This window comes from Acinonyx jubatus, chromosome D4, assembly GCF_027475565.1.
Source record: "Acinonyx jubatus isolate Ajub_Pintada_27869175 chromosome D4, VMU_Ajub_asm_v1.0, whole genome shotgun sequence".
Taxonomy (NCBI): domain Eukaryota; kingdom Metazoa; phylum Chordata; class Mammalia; order Carnivora; family Felidae; genus Acinonyx; species Acinonyx jubatus.
The window spans coordinates 84523855-84538736 of record NC_069391.1 but is presented as its reverse complement, the minus strand read 5'-3'; the positions used below and the strand labels follow the sequence as shown (position 1 = coordinate 84538736).

The following is a 14882-nucleotide window of genomic DNA, read 5'->3' as shown; positions in this document are numbered from 1 at the left end:
TTGCTGGATAATGAAAATAGGAGGCGCCTGGTTAGATTTGAATTGCAGGTAAGCAATAGATAATTGTTCAGGATGGGTATATAGGATACAATGTTGGGGACACATTTCCAGTGAAAAAATTTTGCTGTTTATCTGAAATCAAATCTACCTGGACATCCCGCGCGTTATCTTGCAACCTTAGAATAGTTGGGTTTCCGTCTACCCTTCGGCTGCTAGATCATTTATGATGATGTTAAGGACACTTGGGAATACGGGGGCGGGGGGAAGACCTGTGTCGAGTTTTGCCAGCTGCTCCCTGGAGTCATAGTCATAGGTCCCTGTGAAATGATTTAGACTCCAGGTTCTCAAAACATGGTCCCTGGACCAGCATTGTCAGCATCACCTGGTACTTGGTAGAAATGCACATGCAAATTGCATGTCTTGCCCCAGACCTCGGAATCAGACGCTCAGTAGTGGGGTCAGCAGTGTGTGTCTGACAAGCCCTCCGGTTGGTGCTGACACAGCTTGAGATCCACAAGTGTAGCCCCTGAGCAAGAGCCTTAGCAATCAGGCAGACCTGGGCTTGAAATCCAGGCCCACCATTTATTGGCTGGGTCAACCTGGCATAATGACTCAACCTCTCTGAGCCTCTGTTTCTTCTGAAACAAAATAGAACTAGAATACCTTATTAAGGGATATATAAAGGATTAAATTATATATTAAGAAAGATGACTCACGGTGCTTGTCAATGTAAGAATGCACGAAACGATGACTCTTGCTTTTACCCTACAAATGGAGGTCCAGTCGTGCCCTGAGATAAGTTCAGTGGTCAGTATGGCAAGCCCTCATTACAGGGAAGATCTCTGTTTGCTCAGTTCAAACAAGGCTTTCATTTTCAGGAATTCAGTTTCCATGAGTCCTGTGGAGGGAGGAAGGAGTTAGGAGGAAAGGGAGGGAGCAGAGCAGGTGGACCAGCATTGGTTTCTGACCCACGGACAGACACAGCGTGGAGGGTCACATTCACTTAATTCCCCTTTCAGTGCTCGGTCGAGGACAGTTGTCCAAAAGGCAGGGTTTTTACGAAATTGTTTTTGTATTTTGTGTAGAAAGGTAAGGGGGAGGAGGTCCTGAGGGGATGACACATGGGGAGAGCTACAGAGGGAGGGCCTTTAGCACATTTGAGTATGTTTCAAAGGGCAAGTCTGGGGCCTCCCATGATCAGTCTAGACCAGGGTTTCTCTGCTTTGGCTCTACTGACTTGTTGCATCAGATACTGCTTTGTTGTGGGGCTCTCTTGTGCACGTGGAACAGCATCCCCAAACCTCTACCTATGAGATGCCAGCAGCCACTCTCACACTCCCTCATAGTGGTGACAGTCAAAAGTGTGTCCAGACTTTGCCAAATGTCCTAGGGGCAAAAGGGACTTGGGGTGACAAATGTCCCTGGGCTGAGAACCACCAGTCTAGAGAATATATTTAAGAACACTCAAACAATTTAACAGCTACCATTTATTGAGCATTTATTATTTCCAACCCCCATGCTGATATTACAAGGTAGGTCTTACTACCTACATTTTACAGTTGATGAAACTGAGGCTCAGATATTTTGAGGCTCAGATATTTAAAGCTATGGCCCTAAACCCCACAGCCAGTAGTTCAGGGCTTGTGATTGAGGTTGGTCTAACTCCAAAGCTTACCTAGTTCATGGCTGCAACATTCTCTGACTAGAAAATTAAGGATTTTTTTTATTCAAGGAAACTCTTCTCACATCAACTCAAATCCGAAAATATTTATTGAGACACCATGAGAATTTGCAAGAGAAACCTAAGATGGTGCTCCTGTCTAGGAGTGTTGAGGACCGATGTCACTGGAGGGGGGTGGTCATGGTTCCTACACCACAGTGAAAGAAAAAAAATGACAGGGTCCCACTTGGGGCCAAAATGAATACTTCTAGAGCCAGAACTCTGAACTGGATGCCTTTCGTGTATGACTGTTAAATGTGTCCATGCACTGCCAATTCTGACATTATAAAGAAGGAGAATTGAACCCTTGAGGTTCATAGGGTCTACCAGCCACGCATCCTAGGAAACATCAACTCTCTTGCCTTGGGGTGGGCTGTGGGTGGGTTCGAGCCAGACACTCCGCCATCTTCTTTTTGGCTCTCTGCAGGAACTCTACTTTTCCCCTTTCCCTTCTCATGGCAGTGTACTCATAGGCTTTGAGCTTACTGTAGTAATCGGAGAATTTGTTGTAGAGGATGGAAATTGGCATCCCATTGAGGATAATCCCAAATGCAATGCAGAGGAAGGCAAAAAACCTGCCCAGGATGGTCTCTGGGTACATGTCTCCATAGCCCACAGTGGAGATGCTCACCTGTATAGGAAGGAAAGTGGGAGAGAATGGTTAGCACGGTGATGGAGGAGAAGACAGAGAACGGGGCAGGAAAATGTCCTCTGTCTCCCTGAAGGTACATGTGGGCCATGTAACAGCTCCTGCAGAGCCAGCTTTAGGAGGTACCAGTAGGTCTGCCTGTAGGACCTGAATCATGGAAAGAAGACCACCTGTGGAGCTGGAAGTCTTGGGCTTAAGTTCTGGCTACTATAAATTTTCTTATACACAATACAGAGGAGATCACAGCTGCTTTATAGGGTTGTAAAGAGCATGTAAGATACCTGTGTAAAGTTCCTGGTGTAGCATGGGCTCAATAAATGTTGGTCTCTGCCTCCCCTCAGAGGGGCCAACTTGGGGACTGGGGACCCTGGGTTTGCCTACGTGATAGGCAGTTCGGGAAGAGCTCAGGCTTAGAGCCTGTCAGACATGGGTGCGAGTCCTAACTTTGACCCTTCCCCACTGAGTACCCGTGCGTAAAACATTCAGTCTCTAAGCCTTGGTTTCTTCATCTAAAACAGGAGGATAGAGACGCCTGGATGGCTCGGTTGGTTGAGCGTCGGACTTCAGCTCAAGTCACGATCTTGTGGTTCCTGAGTTCGAGCCCCACATCGGGCTCGCTGCTACCAGTGTAGAGCCCATATAGGATCCTCTGTATTTGTCTCTTTCTGCCTCTACCCTGCTTGTGCTCTCTCAAAAACTAATACTAAAAAAAATAAAATAAAATAGGATAATCCCTAACACTAAGGATTCTCCTGAAGACTAAAGAAGACGAATACAGAGCACTTAACACAGTGTGTCAGGCACACAAAAGGCATTCGACAACCTTCTCTGGAGACAATTACAATACTTCTCAGAGTTATTATGTCGTTCAAATGAGATATTATAGATGAAGGTGCTTTAATTGCAAATGTCTGGAGAAACATTCTCATTATTTTGCAAAAGGGCTTTTGTAAGACATCACAGACCAAAAATATGTTCACCCTGCATGAAATCTTTCCCATCACTCTTGCACACTGCTTTAAATTCCACTAATTAGAGATTTATTTAGGTTAACAAGCTTCTGTTTTAAAATGCAGATACCCGTGGGACTAGTTATCAGTCAGTGTAGCCAGAGAAAACCTGGGAAAATCTCTTGGGGCCTGTGTTTTAAGCCTCATGTACTGAGTCTCTTTCTGGTCCCCAGACTGATGGCTAAATTACTTTTAGGCAGGGCTGTTGAGTCCTTGCAAAAAAACTGTGCATTGCACAACTGCAGGGGGCACTGTTGGCTTCATCAATTTGTGGTGTTGCCATGATTTTCTAGCAGACGGTAGTAAGACATAGTCAGCCCATGGAGCCATGCTGGCACAGTGTTTAGCTTAGAAATGTAAGCGTTTTTGTTGTGATGATGTAAGGGTTGGCCTGAACTTAGGACAAGTGTGACTGATGAGTTAGAAGGGAATGAAGAAGTGGGCCAGCTGGGCAAATCTGGTGGCATTAATGAGAGCTACAGCATCCTCCAGACCATACAAAGTGAAAGCTTGACTTCCTCTCTGGGGTAGGTGATAGACAACCTTTCACTGCTCTATCTCCAGTGGGAGACCTGCTGAGGGTGGGCCTCCCCTTCCCATGGGGATGGAATGCAAGCAAGCATCTAAGAGAGGCAGGCTGGTGTGGGTTACCTTAAGGAAACAGAGATGGCATGAGGCTATGTGGCTCTGAATCCACCTCTCAGCGGAGTGTAGACCAATGGGCTGTGGAAACAGGCTCCTGCTTGACACCTGCCTAAGGGGGGGGGACAAAGGGTGGAGGGCACTCTGGCTCCAGGAGAGAATCTCCTTTGTCAGCTTTGTGCAGTAAAGGGTGATGAGAGGCAGTGGTAGAGTGAGAGCGTGGGTGAATCTCGAAGTGTGTGTGAGTGCGTGTGTGCGTGTGTCTACACGTGTGTGTCCTGTCACTGGCCATGCCCTAAGGAAAAGAATCTGAGTCAGGTCTCTGTCCAGATACATGAACTGAACCCTGGCTTTCATATGTCATTAACCACAACGCTCCTACCTCTGTAAGAATGTTGAGTCACTCAGTCTACTTGCCCTGGAGGAGGCTCCCAGGGAGTCTGGGGGCAGGGCTGAGTGACACTAAGGGGTAGCTCAGGACAGGAAGCATCTGTGAAAGGTGAGAGCACAGGCTTTGAGGTGAACTGGTTCCTCAAGGGTGCAAGACAGGGGGCAAAGGGCTAGGAGCATACCGAGGGAGATAATTGAGACAAAGTGCCTATTTTTTTTTTCATTTATATATTTTTAAAGTTTGAGAGCGTGTGTGAGCAGGGGAGGGGTAGAGAAAGAGGGTGAGAGAGAATCCCAAGCAGGCTGTGTGCTGTCAGTATGGAGCCCAAATGCAGGGCTCAAACTCATGAACCCTAAGATCAAGACCTGAGCCGAGATCGAGAGTTGGACGCCTGACTGAGCCACCCAGGCACCTATTTTAAACTTCTGATCAATCCCTACCCTGGCTTTCTTGCACTCCCAACCTCAACTTCAGTTTTTTGTTTTGGCTGAACTTTGAGTGAAGAGTCAAAAGCAAAGAGAATTGGCTTAAGGAAGATTAAATATTTGACGTGAATATGGTAAAAATATTTTTGTATATCTTGGATCTCTATGTTTAGAGAAAAGATCTCTTCTGCTAGGAGGCTCTGTATGACTGGTCCCGAAGAATTTGTTCAAAATGGATAGCGTATCTTTATATTGTCTGTTTTGTGGATACTTCAACTCAACCAGTGACCTGGTTCGTGCTCCTTGGCTCCAAGAGGAATGCAGAATTCCGTGGCTTTGGGGGACTTCTCTCCCTGTTCCTCAGACCAAACCTGTTTCTCCCTGAATGAATATTAAAAATTGAAGGCCCTAGACTGATACATATCATCTCACAGTGAGTTCTCACATTAGCATGAGTTGGGCTTGGAAATGTGACCAACATTCCTGCAATCCATCTGAGATTCCTGAAAACATTGGCTGGCTCAGCCCTCTGTAAACTGGAAACTTAGCAGTGGAAGGCTTACATACTTTCCCTAGCCTTTGGGTCCCAAAAGCCAGAACGTGACCTTCCTCCAGAAATGCCCCTATTAATCAGCAAATACTGGCCTCCTAAACACGACAAGGAAGACAAGCATCCAGTTTTTCTCTGAAACTTTAGAACAGCTACATGGGAATTTCTCCTCCAACAAGGAATGTTTGTTTCCTTCATAACGAAGGAGGCATAGATGAAATCTCGGCACCTGGTAATCCATCCATCTAGGAATTATGATCCCAGGAAACATAACTGATTTTTCAAAATAATGAGCACTCCTTTTAGCGTTCCCAGGCAATCTGAGGTAGTAAGGACTAATGGTTCCTGGCTAAAAATAGTACATACCTCAATGCTTGTTGTCCTTGAAAGGATTTAGTTCAAAGGCCATACGAAGCCTAACCATGCTGCTGTTGCCACAAATACCTTAGGAATTCCTCTTTGGATTATAATCTGCACAGAGGATTCAGCGGCATGACCTTGAAATAAGTGGTCTTAGCTACCTGGAGGGTTAACGCTAGGTGCCAATCTTAGACTCAGGGGTCTCGACTCTCTTTTAAAATACCAAAGGTGAAGAGCTGGCACCATTACAAAGAAGTAAATGGACATGTCTCAGTCTCCGGAGATAATGCCTCCGTGGAATTCAAAGAATGTTTTGATGGGTGGAAGCATTGTTAGAATGAGGTCATGGGTGAGGAGAGGACCTTGGAGAGAACAGCCAGCCTCATCTGTCCACTGAGGTCCTGACATGTATGTCAATTGCACAGTAAGGAGGAAGTGTGCAAAAAGCTAAGGCAAATGTGGGATCTATGCATGTCCTGATAGAAAGGTACACAGTGATGCTGGCATCCTCCACATCTTCTGTTTACTCGCTACTTTTCCCTGCCCTCTACAACTCCATCGTGTCCCACTCAAGTCCTACTGGCCCTCAGGAGGATCCTAGGTCAAAGACCTTCTAAGGAGGGGGCCACCCCAGAGTCAGGAGTCTACAGGAGCAGAAGTCCTAAAAGTGCCTCACAGCCTTGGACCCAGTGACTATGGCCCCTCCTGTGCCATTTCTGAAGCAGCTACAATGCCGCCGCCTCCTTTTACTGCTGCCTGTGCCAGACGTGTACCCACCGTCTCTCAGTCCCAAGCGTGACACCCCTCTGTACTCTTTCCTGTAGTCTTGCTGCTTGGGAGTCCACAAACTGCATTTCCCAGACTCCCTTGCTCCCTGTTTTCTGGTTGTGCTCTGCTAGTGAGAGGCTGTTGGCACATTAGAGGCGGATGAGGAGGTAAGGGTCTCCGCTCCTGCTTCTGGTTTTTGTCCTCATCCTTCAATGCAGCAGACAGATGTAGCTCATGCATTTTTTAGCACATGGGACACTAACCTCATGGTGTTGTCCTAGGAGTCCCTGCCACAGTGCCTCAGTGGCTCCTTCTCTGTACTTCCAGTTCCTTCCATTTGTCCCCCCTGTCCTAGGGCTGACAGCTAGTTGATGGAGTAACCACTTTTTGGGTTATCTTCATTTGCCCGTGTTGCTCTTCCAGACTTGTAAACACCTGTGTATCTATAACCCTGTAACAAATTGCCTCTGTTTAAAATATCTACTTTTCTTGGTTTCTTGGTTTTCCTGATTGTAACTTGACTGATGCACCTTCCAAAGGGGTCTTCTTAAAAGCCAGCCATCACTCCATAAGGAAAAAAAAAAAAAAAAAAAAGGAAATCTCAGTGACCTTGTAAGGGCCACCTATTTGCAAGGAAATGATAGTGTACTTTGGGAAAACAAAGATAGGAGCAAGGTCTCTGTGGCACCATTATCTGTTCCCTCAGCTAGACATACGTTTTCTTTTTGAAGAGTTTTTGTTAGCTTATGAAGGAGTGAGTTCATGACATGGTTTCCTGTTGGGTATCTCTAGCTTTAACTCACTTTTGAAGCCCAGAAGGAAATGGCCTGTTGAACAGTCCAGTGCCCTCTTCTGCTTTAAAACATGGCCACATCGGAGGCCAATGACCGCTTCATCAGAGAGCTGACAGTTCTTGTTGAGTGTGCCATGCATCTCCCACACCCAGGCAGCCCAGAGAGCCCCCGATATGGCTGGAACTGCTCGAGGTGGGCATCCCTTTATCTGGAAATGCGGAAGCTCTCCCGGGAGAGTACAGTTGACCCCTACATATGTGTTAGGGTTTCTCTTCTCTCCAGTAGAGAGGGAATCACTTCTGTTTTATTTTCCCCCCAAAGAATCTGCAAGCAAAGGTTATGGCTTCTACATGATAAAGACTATCAACTAGACAGATGTAGTAGCTTGTATTTCTTGTGGATTTGCTATGGGTTAGCATTTTACATATGTTTCTTATTACTGAGTGCTTACAAATAATCTTCATTTGACAGACGAGTGGGAGGGGACTATCTTGTATCGTAATGCATGAGCGTTTGCAGACATGAATGGCCATGAGGGATTTGTTTTGCAGCTGTAGAAGTATTCACAATCATGAAAACTATTGTATTCCTCTTAAAACCTTGAGTTGAATTACAGAGGAGGGTTGTAGGATCCTTGGCATAGAGAGAGGGAAGATTATGAACAGCAAGTCAGATTCTGGGGCTGTCTGAAAGTACTAAAAACACATGGATGAATGGCTTAGAGAATCTGTCTCCAGTGTGGTTGAATATACATGGAACACAGCACTGCATTCTGGAAGAAAATCTCAATTATGTTTTTCTTCATCTTTAAATCTTCCACGTGTGAGTGCATATTTTCCAATGTGTAATAATGTATCTGAGCAGTAAAATCTTCCTACAGGAGAATGATCGTATTACTGACCTAATTTGTTTTTAATTACAGTATAGCTGATGCATAATGTTACATTACTTTCAGGTGAACAACACAGCGATTTGATAAGTCTATACGTTATGCCCTGCTCACCATCTGTCAGCATATAACCCAATTACAATACTACTGATGACAGTCCCTCCCTGTGCTGTGCCCTTCATCCTTGTCATTTAAGGATTCTGTAACTGGAAACCTGGGTCTCCTACTCCCTTTCACCCATTTTACCCCTTCCCCTACCACCCTGCCCTCTGGCAACCATTAGTTTGTTCTATTGATGGATCTGTTGCTGCTTTTTCAGTTTGTTCATTCGTTTCAGTTTTTAGGATCCCACATATAAGTGAAATCAGGTGGCATTTGTGGTCTGCGTCTGATTTATTTCCCTTAGCATATTGCCCTCTAAGTCCGTTGGTGTTGTTGCAAATGGCAAGATCTCATTGGTTTTTTTATGACTGAGTAATATTCCCATTGTGTGTGAGTGTGTATGCGTGTGTATGTAGACACACATATCTTATTTATCCATTCATCTATTGATGGACACTGGTGCTGCTTCCGTAATTTGGCTATTGTAGATAATGCAGTGATGAACAAAGGTGTTCATAGATCTTCACAAATTAGTGTTTTTGGAGAACCTGGGGGTGCTTGGGAGCCTCAGTTGGTTGAGCATCTGACTCTTGATTTTGGCTCAGGTCATGATCCCAGGGTTGTGGTATTGAGCCCCACATCAGGCTCTATGCTGAGCTTGGAGGCTGCTTAAGGTTTTCTCTCTCTCTCTCTCTCTCTCTCTCTCCTTCCCCTGCTTGCATGCAAGCATGCTATATCTCTCTAAAATTAAAAAAAATAATAATGTTTATTTTTGAGAGAGAAAGGGTGGGGGAGAGGGTGAAAGAGGGAGGCACAGAATCTGAAGCACACTCCAGGCTCTGAGCTATCAGCACAGAGCCTGACATGGGGGTTCAAACCCACAAACTATGAGATCATGATCTGAGTCAAAGTTGGATGCTCAACTAACTGAGCACCCAGGCACCCCAGTGTTTTCATTTTTTTTTTTTTTTTGGATAGTGAATTTCCTGGGTTATACAGTATTCCTACATTTCATTAGTAACCTCCATACTGTTTTCCACAATGACTGTACCAATTTACATTCCTACCAACAGTGCATGAGGCTTTTTTCTTCTCTTTGCCAACTCTTGTTATTTCTTGTCTTTTTGATTCTAGCCATTCTGAACAGGTGTGAGGTGATATCACATGGTGGTTTTCATTTGCATTTCCCTGATGATAAGTGATATTGAGCATTTTTTCACATGTCTGTTGGTCATCTGGATGTCTCCTTTGGAAAAATGTCCATTCAGTGGGCCTAACTCTTCATAGCTTCCTGTGTCTAAGCTCTTGGCCCCAGAACTTACCAGTGCTTCCCTACACTGGGTGGGCTAACCTGGTCTGCTCTTGGACTCTGAGTTTGGCTTTGTGACTGGCCTTGACCAGTGGGTTGAGCAAAGGACAGTGCTCACATGATTGAGTCTACATTCTCCCTCTTGGACAGGGCCATGACCATGAGTCCATGCCTGCTGGAGGATCGAGGAGATATGGTCTCCTCTCCTCTTTGATCTCAGCTGTCAGCCAGTTGATCATAAGACCTGTGAGTGACTGGCACCAGCCCAAATGAGAAAAACCTTCTAGTTGAATCCAGCCTAAATTGCTGACAGGCAAACTCCTAGCCAAATAGATGTCTGACATTTGAGACCATTAAGTTTTGGGTAGTTTGTGATGCATCATTATTATAGCCATGAGTAACCTAATTTGTGCATCAATAAATAACCTAATTTGGGCATAGCTGGAATACACGTTTATCATGGGCATGTGCTGAAAAAATTTTAAATCATGAGATGTATGATCAATAAGAGGCTTGGAGACAACTGGATCAGAGCTACTTTAGGGATTCCATTTCTTACTCTCTTCTCTGTTGAGTCATGTCTATAGAGACGGGTTTCTTCTCATTGTTCAAATTTCAGCTGAATGTCCTTCTTCTCCAGTGGGGCTTCTCTATCAAAGGTAGATTCTGCTGCGCACGCCCCCCCCCCCCCGCCCCCACCCGCCAGGTCTCTCTCTATCCTATTATGCAAGACACATCAGTATCTGAAACGATACATTCTCTTTCTCCTTTGGAATGTAAACTCCATGAGGGAAAGAAGTTCCTATTGTGTTAATGTTGTTCTGTCACTCAAGATCTCCAGTGTTTACATTACTAGTTGGTTCAGTGAATGAATAAGATGGATTTTGTGAATCTCACAAAGAATTCATCTACATGTTGTCTCTCTCTCTACTGGGCATTTACATCCAGAGGTTTTGTCTACATACTTTTGACAGCGTTCTTTTCTCTTTGCTCTACGGAGAATATGGGCCCTTGATACACAATACGGAATGCCACCAGAAGTATAGGGAAGCATCTGCTTGATCTGTATTGTCCGGGGCACAGAGCAGTCTTTAAATGTTCAAGGGGGATTGTTGTTAATGTTTTCATAGGTTAGTGTGCAAACAAATGCATTAGTCATAAGGATTTTTACTAGTCTACCAACTTCTCAGAGAAGAAATGCACAAAGGCCATTGGGAAAATGTGCAAATTTTGGCCTGTGAAAACAGTGCCAGATGGAGATAATGGCCACAAATAAAACTCACATTGGCCAAAGCAATAATTGCTAAAATGTGTTACAGATAAAAACCAAATGATGATTCAATTTTTACTGTAAAAGGGAAAACACTAATTTTAACTAACATAATTTGAGTTAACATAAAAGGGATAATTTGATGGGTTTGAGTGTCGTTGTACATTAAACAGATCAAGAAATTAGATGCAATCAATAGGCATGCACTTCGGGGAATTTTTTAGAAAGAGAAATCATAAGCAATTGAATTTTTATCAGTTTTTAGATTAATCTACAAAGTCCTAAAAAGTTTTGTGGGTTAAAGGTAAAGTATCAAAGCGTCCCCCAGGCCTCGCCTGTATATATGGGAGTCTTCTAAGATACTTGGATGGATGGAGACCTAGACTCTCAGACTTCGTAGCATATCATCAGCATGTGGATGTGCTCTTTCCTCTTCCTGCTTTTCTCAGCTCCAAAGTAAATGTCATTTGCTGGGGACCAATCATCTTCCATCAGCTCTATCTGTACACATGGTTTATCGACCATGGCAATGACCTTTTGTCACTTGGAATATCATCACAGGTGTGGCACTGGGCTAGCTCATGGGGAAGAGCCTCACACCGTCCCCGTTACAAAAGAAGCCCCCCAAATCCTGTTGGACATGTGAGTGCTCTGTTTTTCAGTGACAGAAGACTCTCACTGAGTTGTAGAGCTCAGTAGCCACTCCATTTTAGAGACCAGAAAACTGAGGATGGGGAGTAAGGGAGTGAGGTTTCATAATTACTTAGGGACACAGTTTATTACTAGCAGATCGGGGACTAGGATCCAAATCTCCCATCTTGCTGAACTACAGTACTAGCAGCCCTGGGCTGGTTCATCTCAGAAATCCGCCCCAGACTGTGGGTTCTACCATACCCAATATTAGAGTTGAAAATACCTAGTTCCTCACATGGAAAAACCTGGTGACATTTGCCTAATGTTTTTAAGGGCATTACAAACCACCTACTCTTAAAAACAAGGAAATCACACACCCAGTTCTTTCCTCTCTGTACAAATGTCAACTTGTCAATCAGCATTTCCAGTGACGTAGGGATTTTCTGGGGATTTAGCCTAGCACACCAGAAACACAGATACTTGAGTAAATGGCCTAAGAGACTACCAAAAGGCAAATACTAAAGAAAACAGCAAAGACTACTAATTAGGCCAGGCCTGGGGCAGATGTAACGGTTGAAAGGGAGAATGCTGGGTGCAGGAAAGGAATGGATTTATTGTGGGAGGGGCGTGGGTTTCAGTCCTCACTCTGCTACGTTCAGCTGTACGTCTACACCCAAACCCTCTCAGTTCCTCTAGCTGTAGAGCGGGGCAAGAATGTTAGGTCCTAACGGAACTTGAGTGCTACTGGAGCAAATTTCAGTTGTTAGATGCTTCTTTCCACATTCTGATTGGGCCAAAACCAGGGGGATTTCAGTTAGTTAGGGTGGACGCTGGCCGGCTGGGTCTCCCCTTTCCCTGGCATACACGTACAGTTTGCTTTTTGCTTCAAATATGAAGCCACTTCCAACATGTCCTCTAAAACAAACAAAAAACCCAGCGATCGTAGCCACTTGACAGGGTTGCAATACTGAAATAAGATAAACTTTGCAAACCGCTTAGGACCACAGGTGTTCGGTAAGCGGCGAGTAACAAGAATGACGATGACGAATGGTCCCCCTTAGGGGGGCAACAAGGAAACCTTCGTCAAATCAGCCTGTCCAGGGACTCAAGATGAAACCTAGATTTGGAGGTGCCCGGGACGAAAGTCAAATTCCGTGACTTACTGAAAGACTGTGCCTTTCCAACTCCGCGACAGCCACCTCCGGTTTTCGTTAGTTGGAGGCGGCGAAGGCACGGATGGGGGTGGGGAGGGGAGCAGCGGCCCTTAAGCAAGGCAGGGGACAGGTCAGGGCACGAGGCTGAAGGCAGGCAGGCGTCTGATGACCCGGGAAGGCGGGGGTGGGGGGGGACCCGCTACTCACCGCGGCCCACCACCAGGCGTGCGGGATGCTGGTGAAGTTGGTGTTGGGCACATCGTGCTCCACGGAGTAGACGGCCGCCGAGAAGGTGAAGATGCCCATGGTGATGAAAAGCATGAGGCAGCCCACCTGCTGGTAGCACTGGCGCAGCGTGAAGCCGAAGGCGCGCAGGCCCGTGGAGTGGCGGGCCAGCTTGAGGATGCGCAGGACGCGCATCAGGCGCATGACGCGCAGCACCTGGCCCACCTTGCCCACGCGGCCCACCGTCTCCAGCTCGTGCTCCCGCGGCGCGCCCTTGCTGCGCGCCTGGTCCTCGCCCGTGAGGCACTCGAGCAGCAGCTGCAGGTAGAGCGGCAGGATGGCCACCAGGTCCACCAGGTTGAGGGCGCTGCGCGCGAAGCGCCGCAGGTCGGGCGTGGAGGCCAGGCGCAGCAGGAACTCGAGCGTGAAGAAGGCGATGCACAGCATCTCCACGTGCTCCAGGATGGGCCGCGGGTCGCCGCCGCCCGCGCCCTGCGCCGCCCGGTGCTGCATCTCCTCCACCGTGTTGAGCGCCAGCGCCACGACGGACACGAGCACGAAGAGGCTGGAGGCCACCCCGATGGCCTTGGCGGCCACGGACGAGAAGGGCTTCTCCAGGAGGTTCCAGAGGCGGCGGCGCTGCGGCCCGTAGAAGCGCATGTCGCGGAAGAGCTCCTCGGCCTCCTCGGCCTGCGCCTGCGCGCGCAGCTCGCGCTGGATCTTGAGCTGGTCGCTGAGCTCGTCGCGCCGCTCCTCGAAGCAGATGCGGCAGCAGCGCGGCGTGTACTTGAGCCGCACGCCCCAGTAGCCCAGCTCCTCCAGGAAGCAGCGCGGGCACAGCTCGTCGCGCACCAGCAGCACGCCCGACGCGTAGAAGTTGTAGACGAGCTGGAAGACGGCCGGGTCGCGGTCGAAGAAGTACTCGTCCGTCTGCTCCTCGTAGTCGTCGCACAGGCCGAGCTGGCGGCTGCGGCTGGTGGACGTGGCCAGGCGGCCCAGGCGCGTCTTGGGGTAGCAGGCCAGCTCGCAGCAGTCCAGCCGGTAGCTCTGGCCGCCCACGTTCACGTTCAGGGTGGACGACGCGGCGGGAGGGGCGGCGCGGCTGTCGGGCTGCGCGCCGGGGGCGGCCTCCTCGCCTGGGTCGTCCTTCAGCTCGTCCTCCTCCCCCCCATCGTCGTCCTCCTCGATGTAGTAGTTATAGTTGCCCTCGGTCCACGGCGGGATGCTGGCCAGGGAGCCGGAGCGGGCCCCCACCGAGCAGACGCTCCTGCGGTGCTGGCTGCTCCCGGCCTGGGGCGCGTCCCCGCTCTCTGTAGTATTCCAGGGCCTGTAGCCCCACGACCGCCGCCTCTCGCTCTGCTTCAGCATGGCTGCGGCAGGTGCACCCGCTGCTCTGGCTGGGGACTGCCACCCGGAGGACGGATCCTAACCCCTGCTCTGTCTGAGAGGGGCCTGCACCAGATGACCGAGGTGCCCAGCCCAGCCCAGCCCTGGGGGAACTCACCAGACGCAGGCAGATGGCTGATGACTGCTGCTCTAATCTTGCTGATAGGGAAGCAGCAAGTGTTAGGAGGGATTTAGAGCCTCTTAGCCACTTTCCTCCCCCCCTTCCCTGCCCTGCCTGACGTAGGGGTTGACTACGTGGTCTTAAATCTGTAGATAATCAGAAGGCGGCAGAGGTTATTGCTAATAAAAATGTCGCCAATCCTCAGGCCCGCCCTCAGGAAGTGCTCAGCGAGTTTGGACCCCGGGGGAATCCGTGAATTAGCTGTAGTTGCATGGATGGCTGTGTTTTGGTCTAACTGATGGAATTGGAGCCCCTGTGATCAAGGAAAGAGACGGCAGCAGAATGCTCAAAGCGAGTTGGTCACAAGTCTGTCTTCTACTCCGTGTAGCCCCTTGTTTAGATCACCTAAGACCTCGAATGTTTCCCAGGCTCTTTCTGTCACACGATCACAGTCGTGTTTCCCAATGGATTCCGCCTAGCAGCC

The 14882-nt window shown here is 47.9% G+C and overlaps 1 protein-coding gene across 1 annotated transcript; it reads right to left on the bottom strand.

Moving 5' to 3' along the window:
- Positions 1-1747: 1747 nt before the first annotated feature.
- On the bottom strand, positions 1748-14456 carry KCNV2 (potassium voltage-gated channel modifier subfamily V member 2). Its single transcript, XM_027041119.2, has 2 exons — positions 12874-14456; positions 1748-2351 (listed from the first exon to the last, which is right to left on the bottom strand). The coding sequence occupies exons 1-2, from the start codon at positions 14257-14259 to the stop codon at positions 2070-2072; spliced, it is 1668 nt and encodes a 555-aa protein (XP_026896920.1). The 5' UTR covers positions 14260-14456; the 3' UTR covers positions 1748-2069.
- Between the last annotated feature and the right edge of the window lie 426 nt (positions 14457-14882).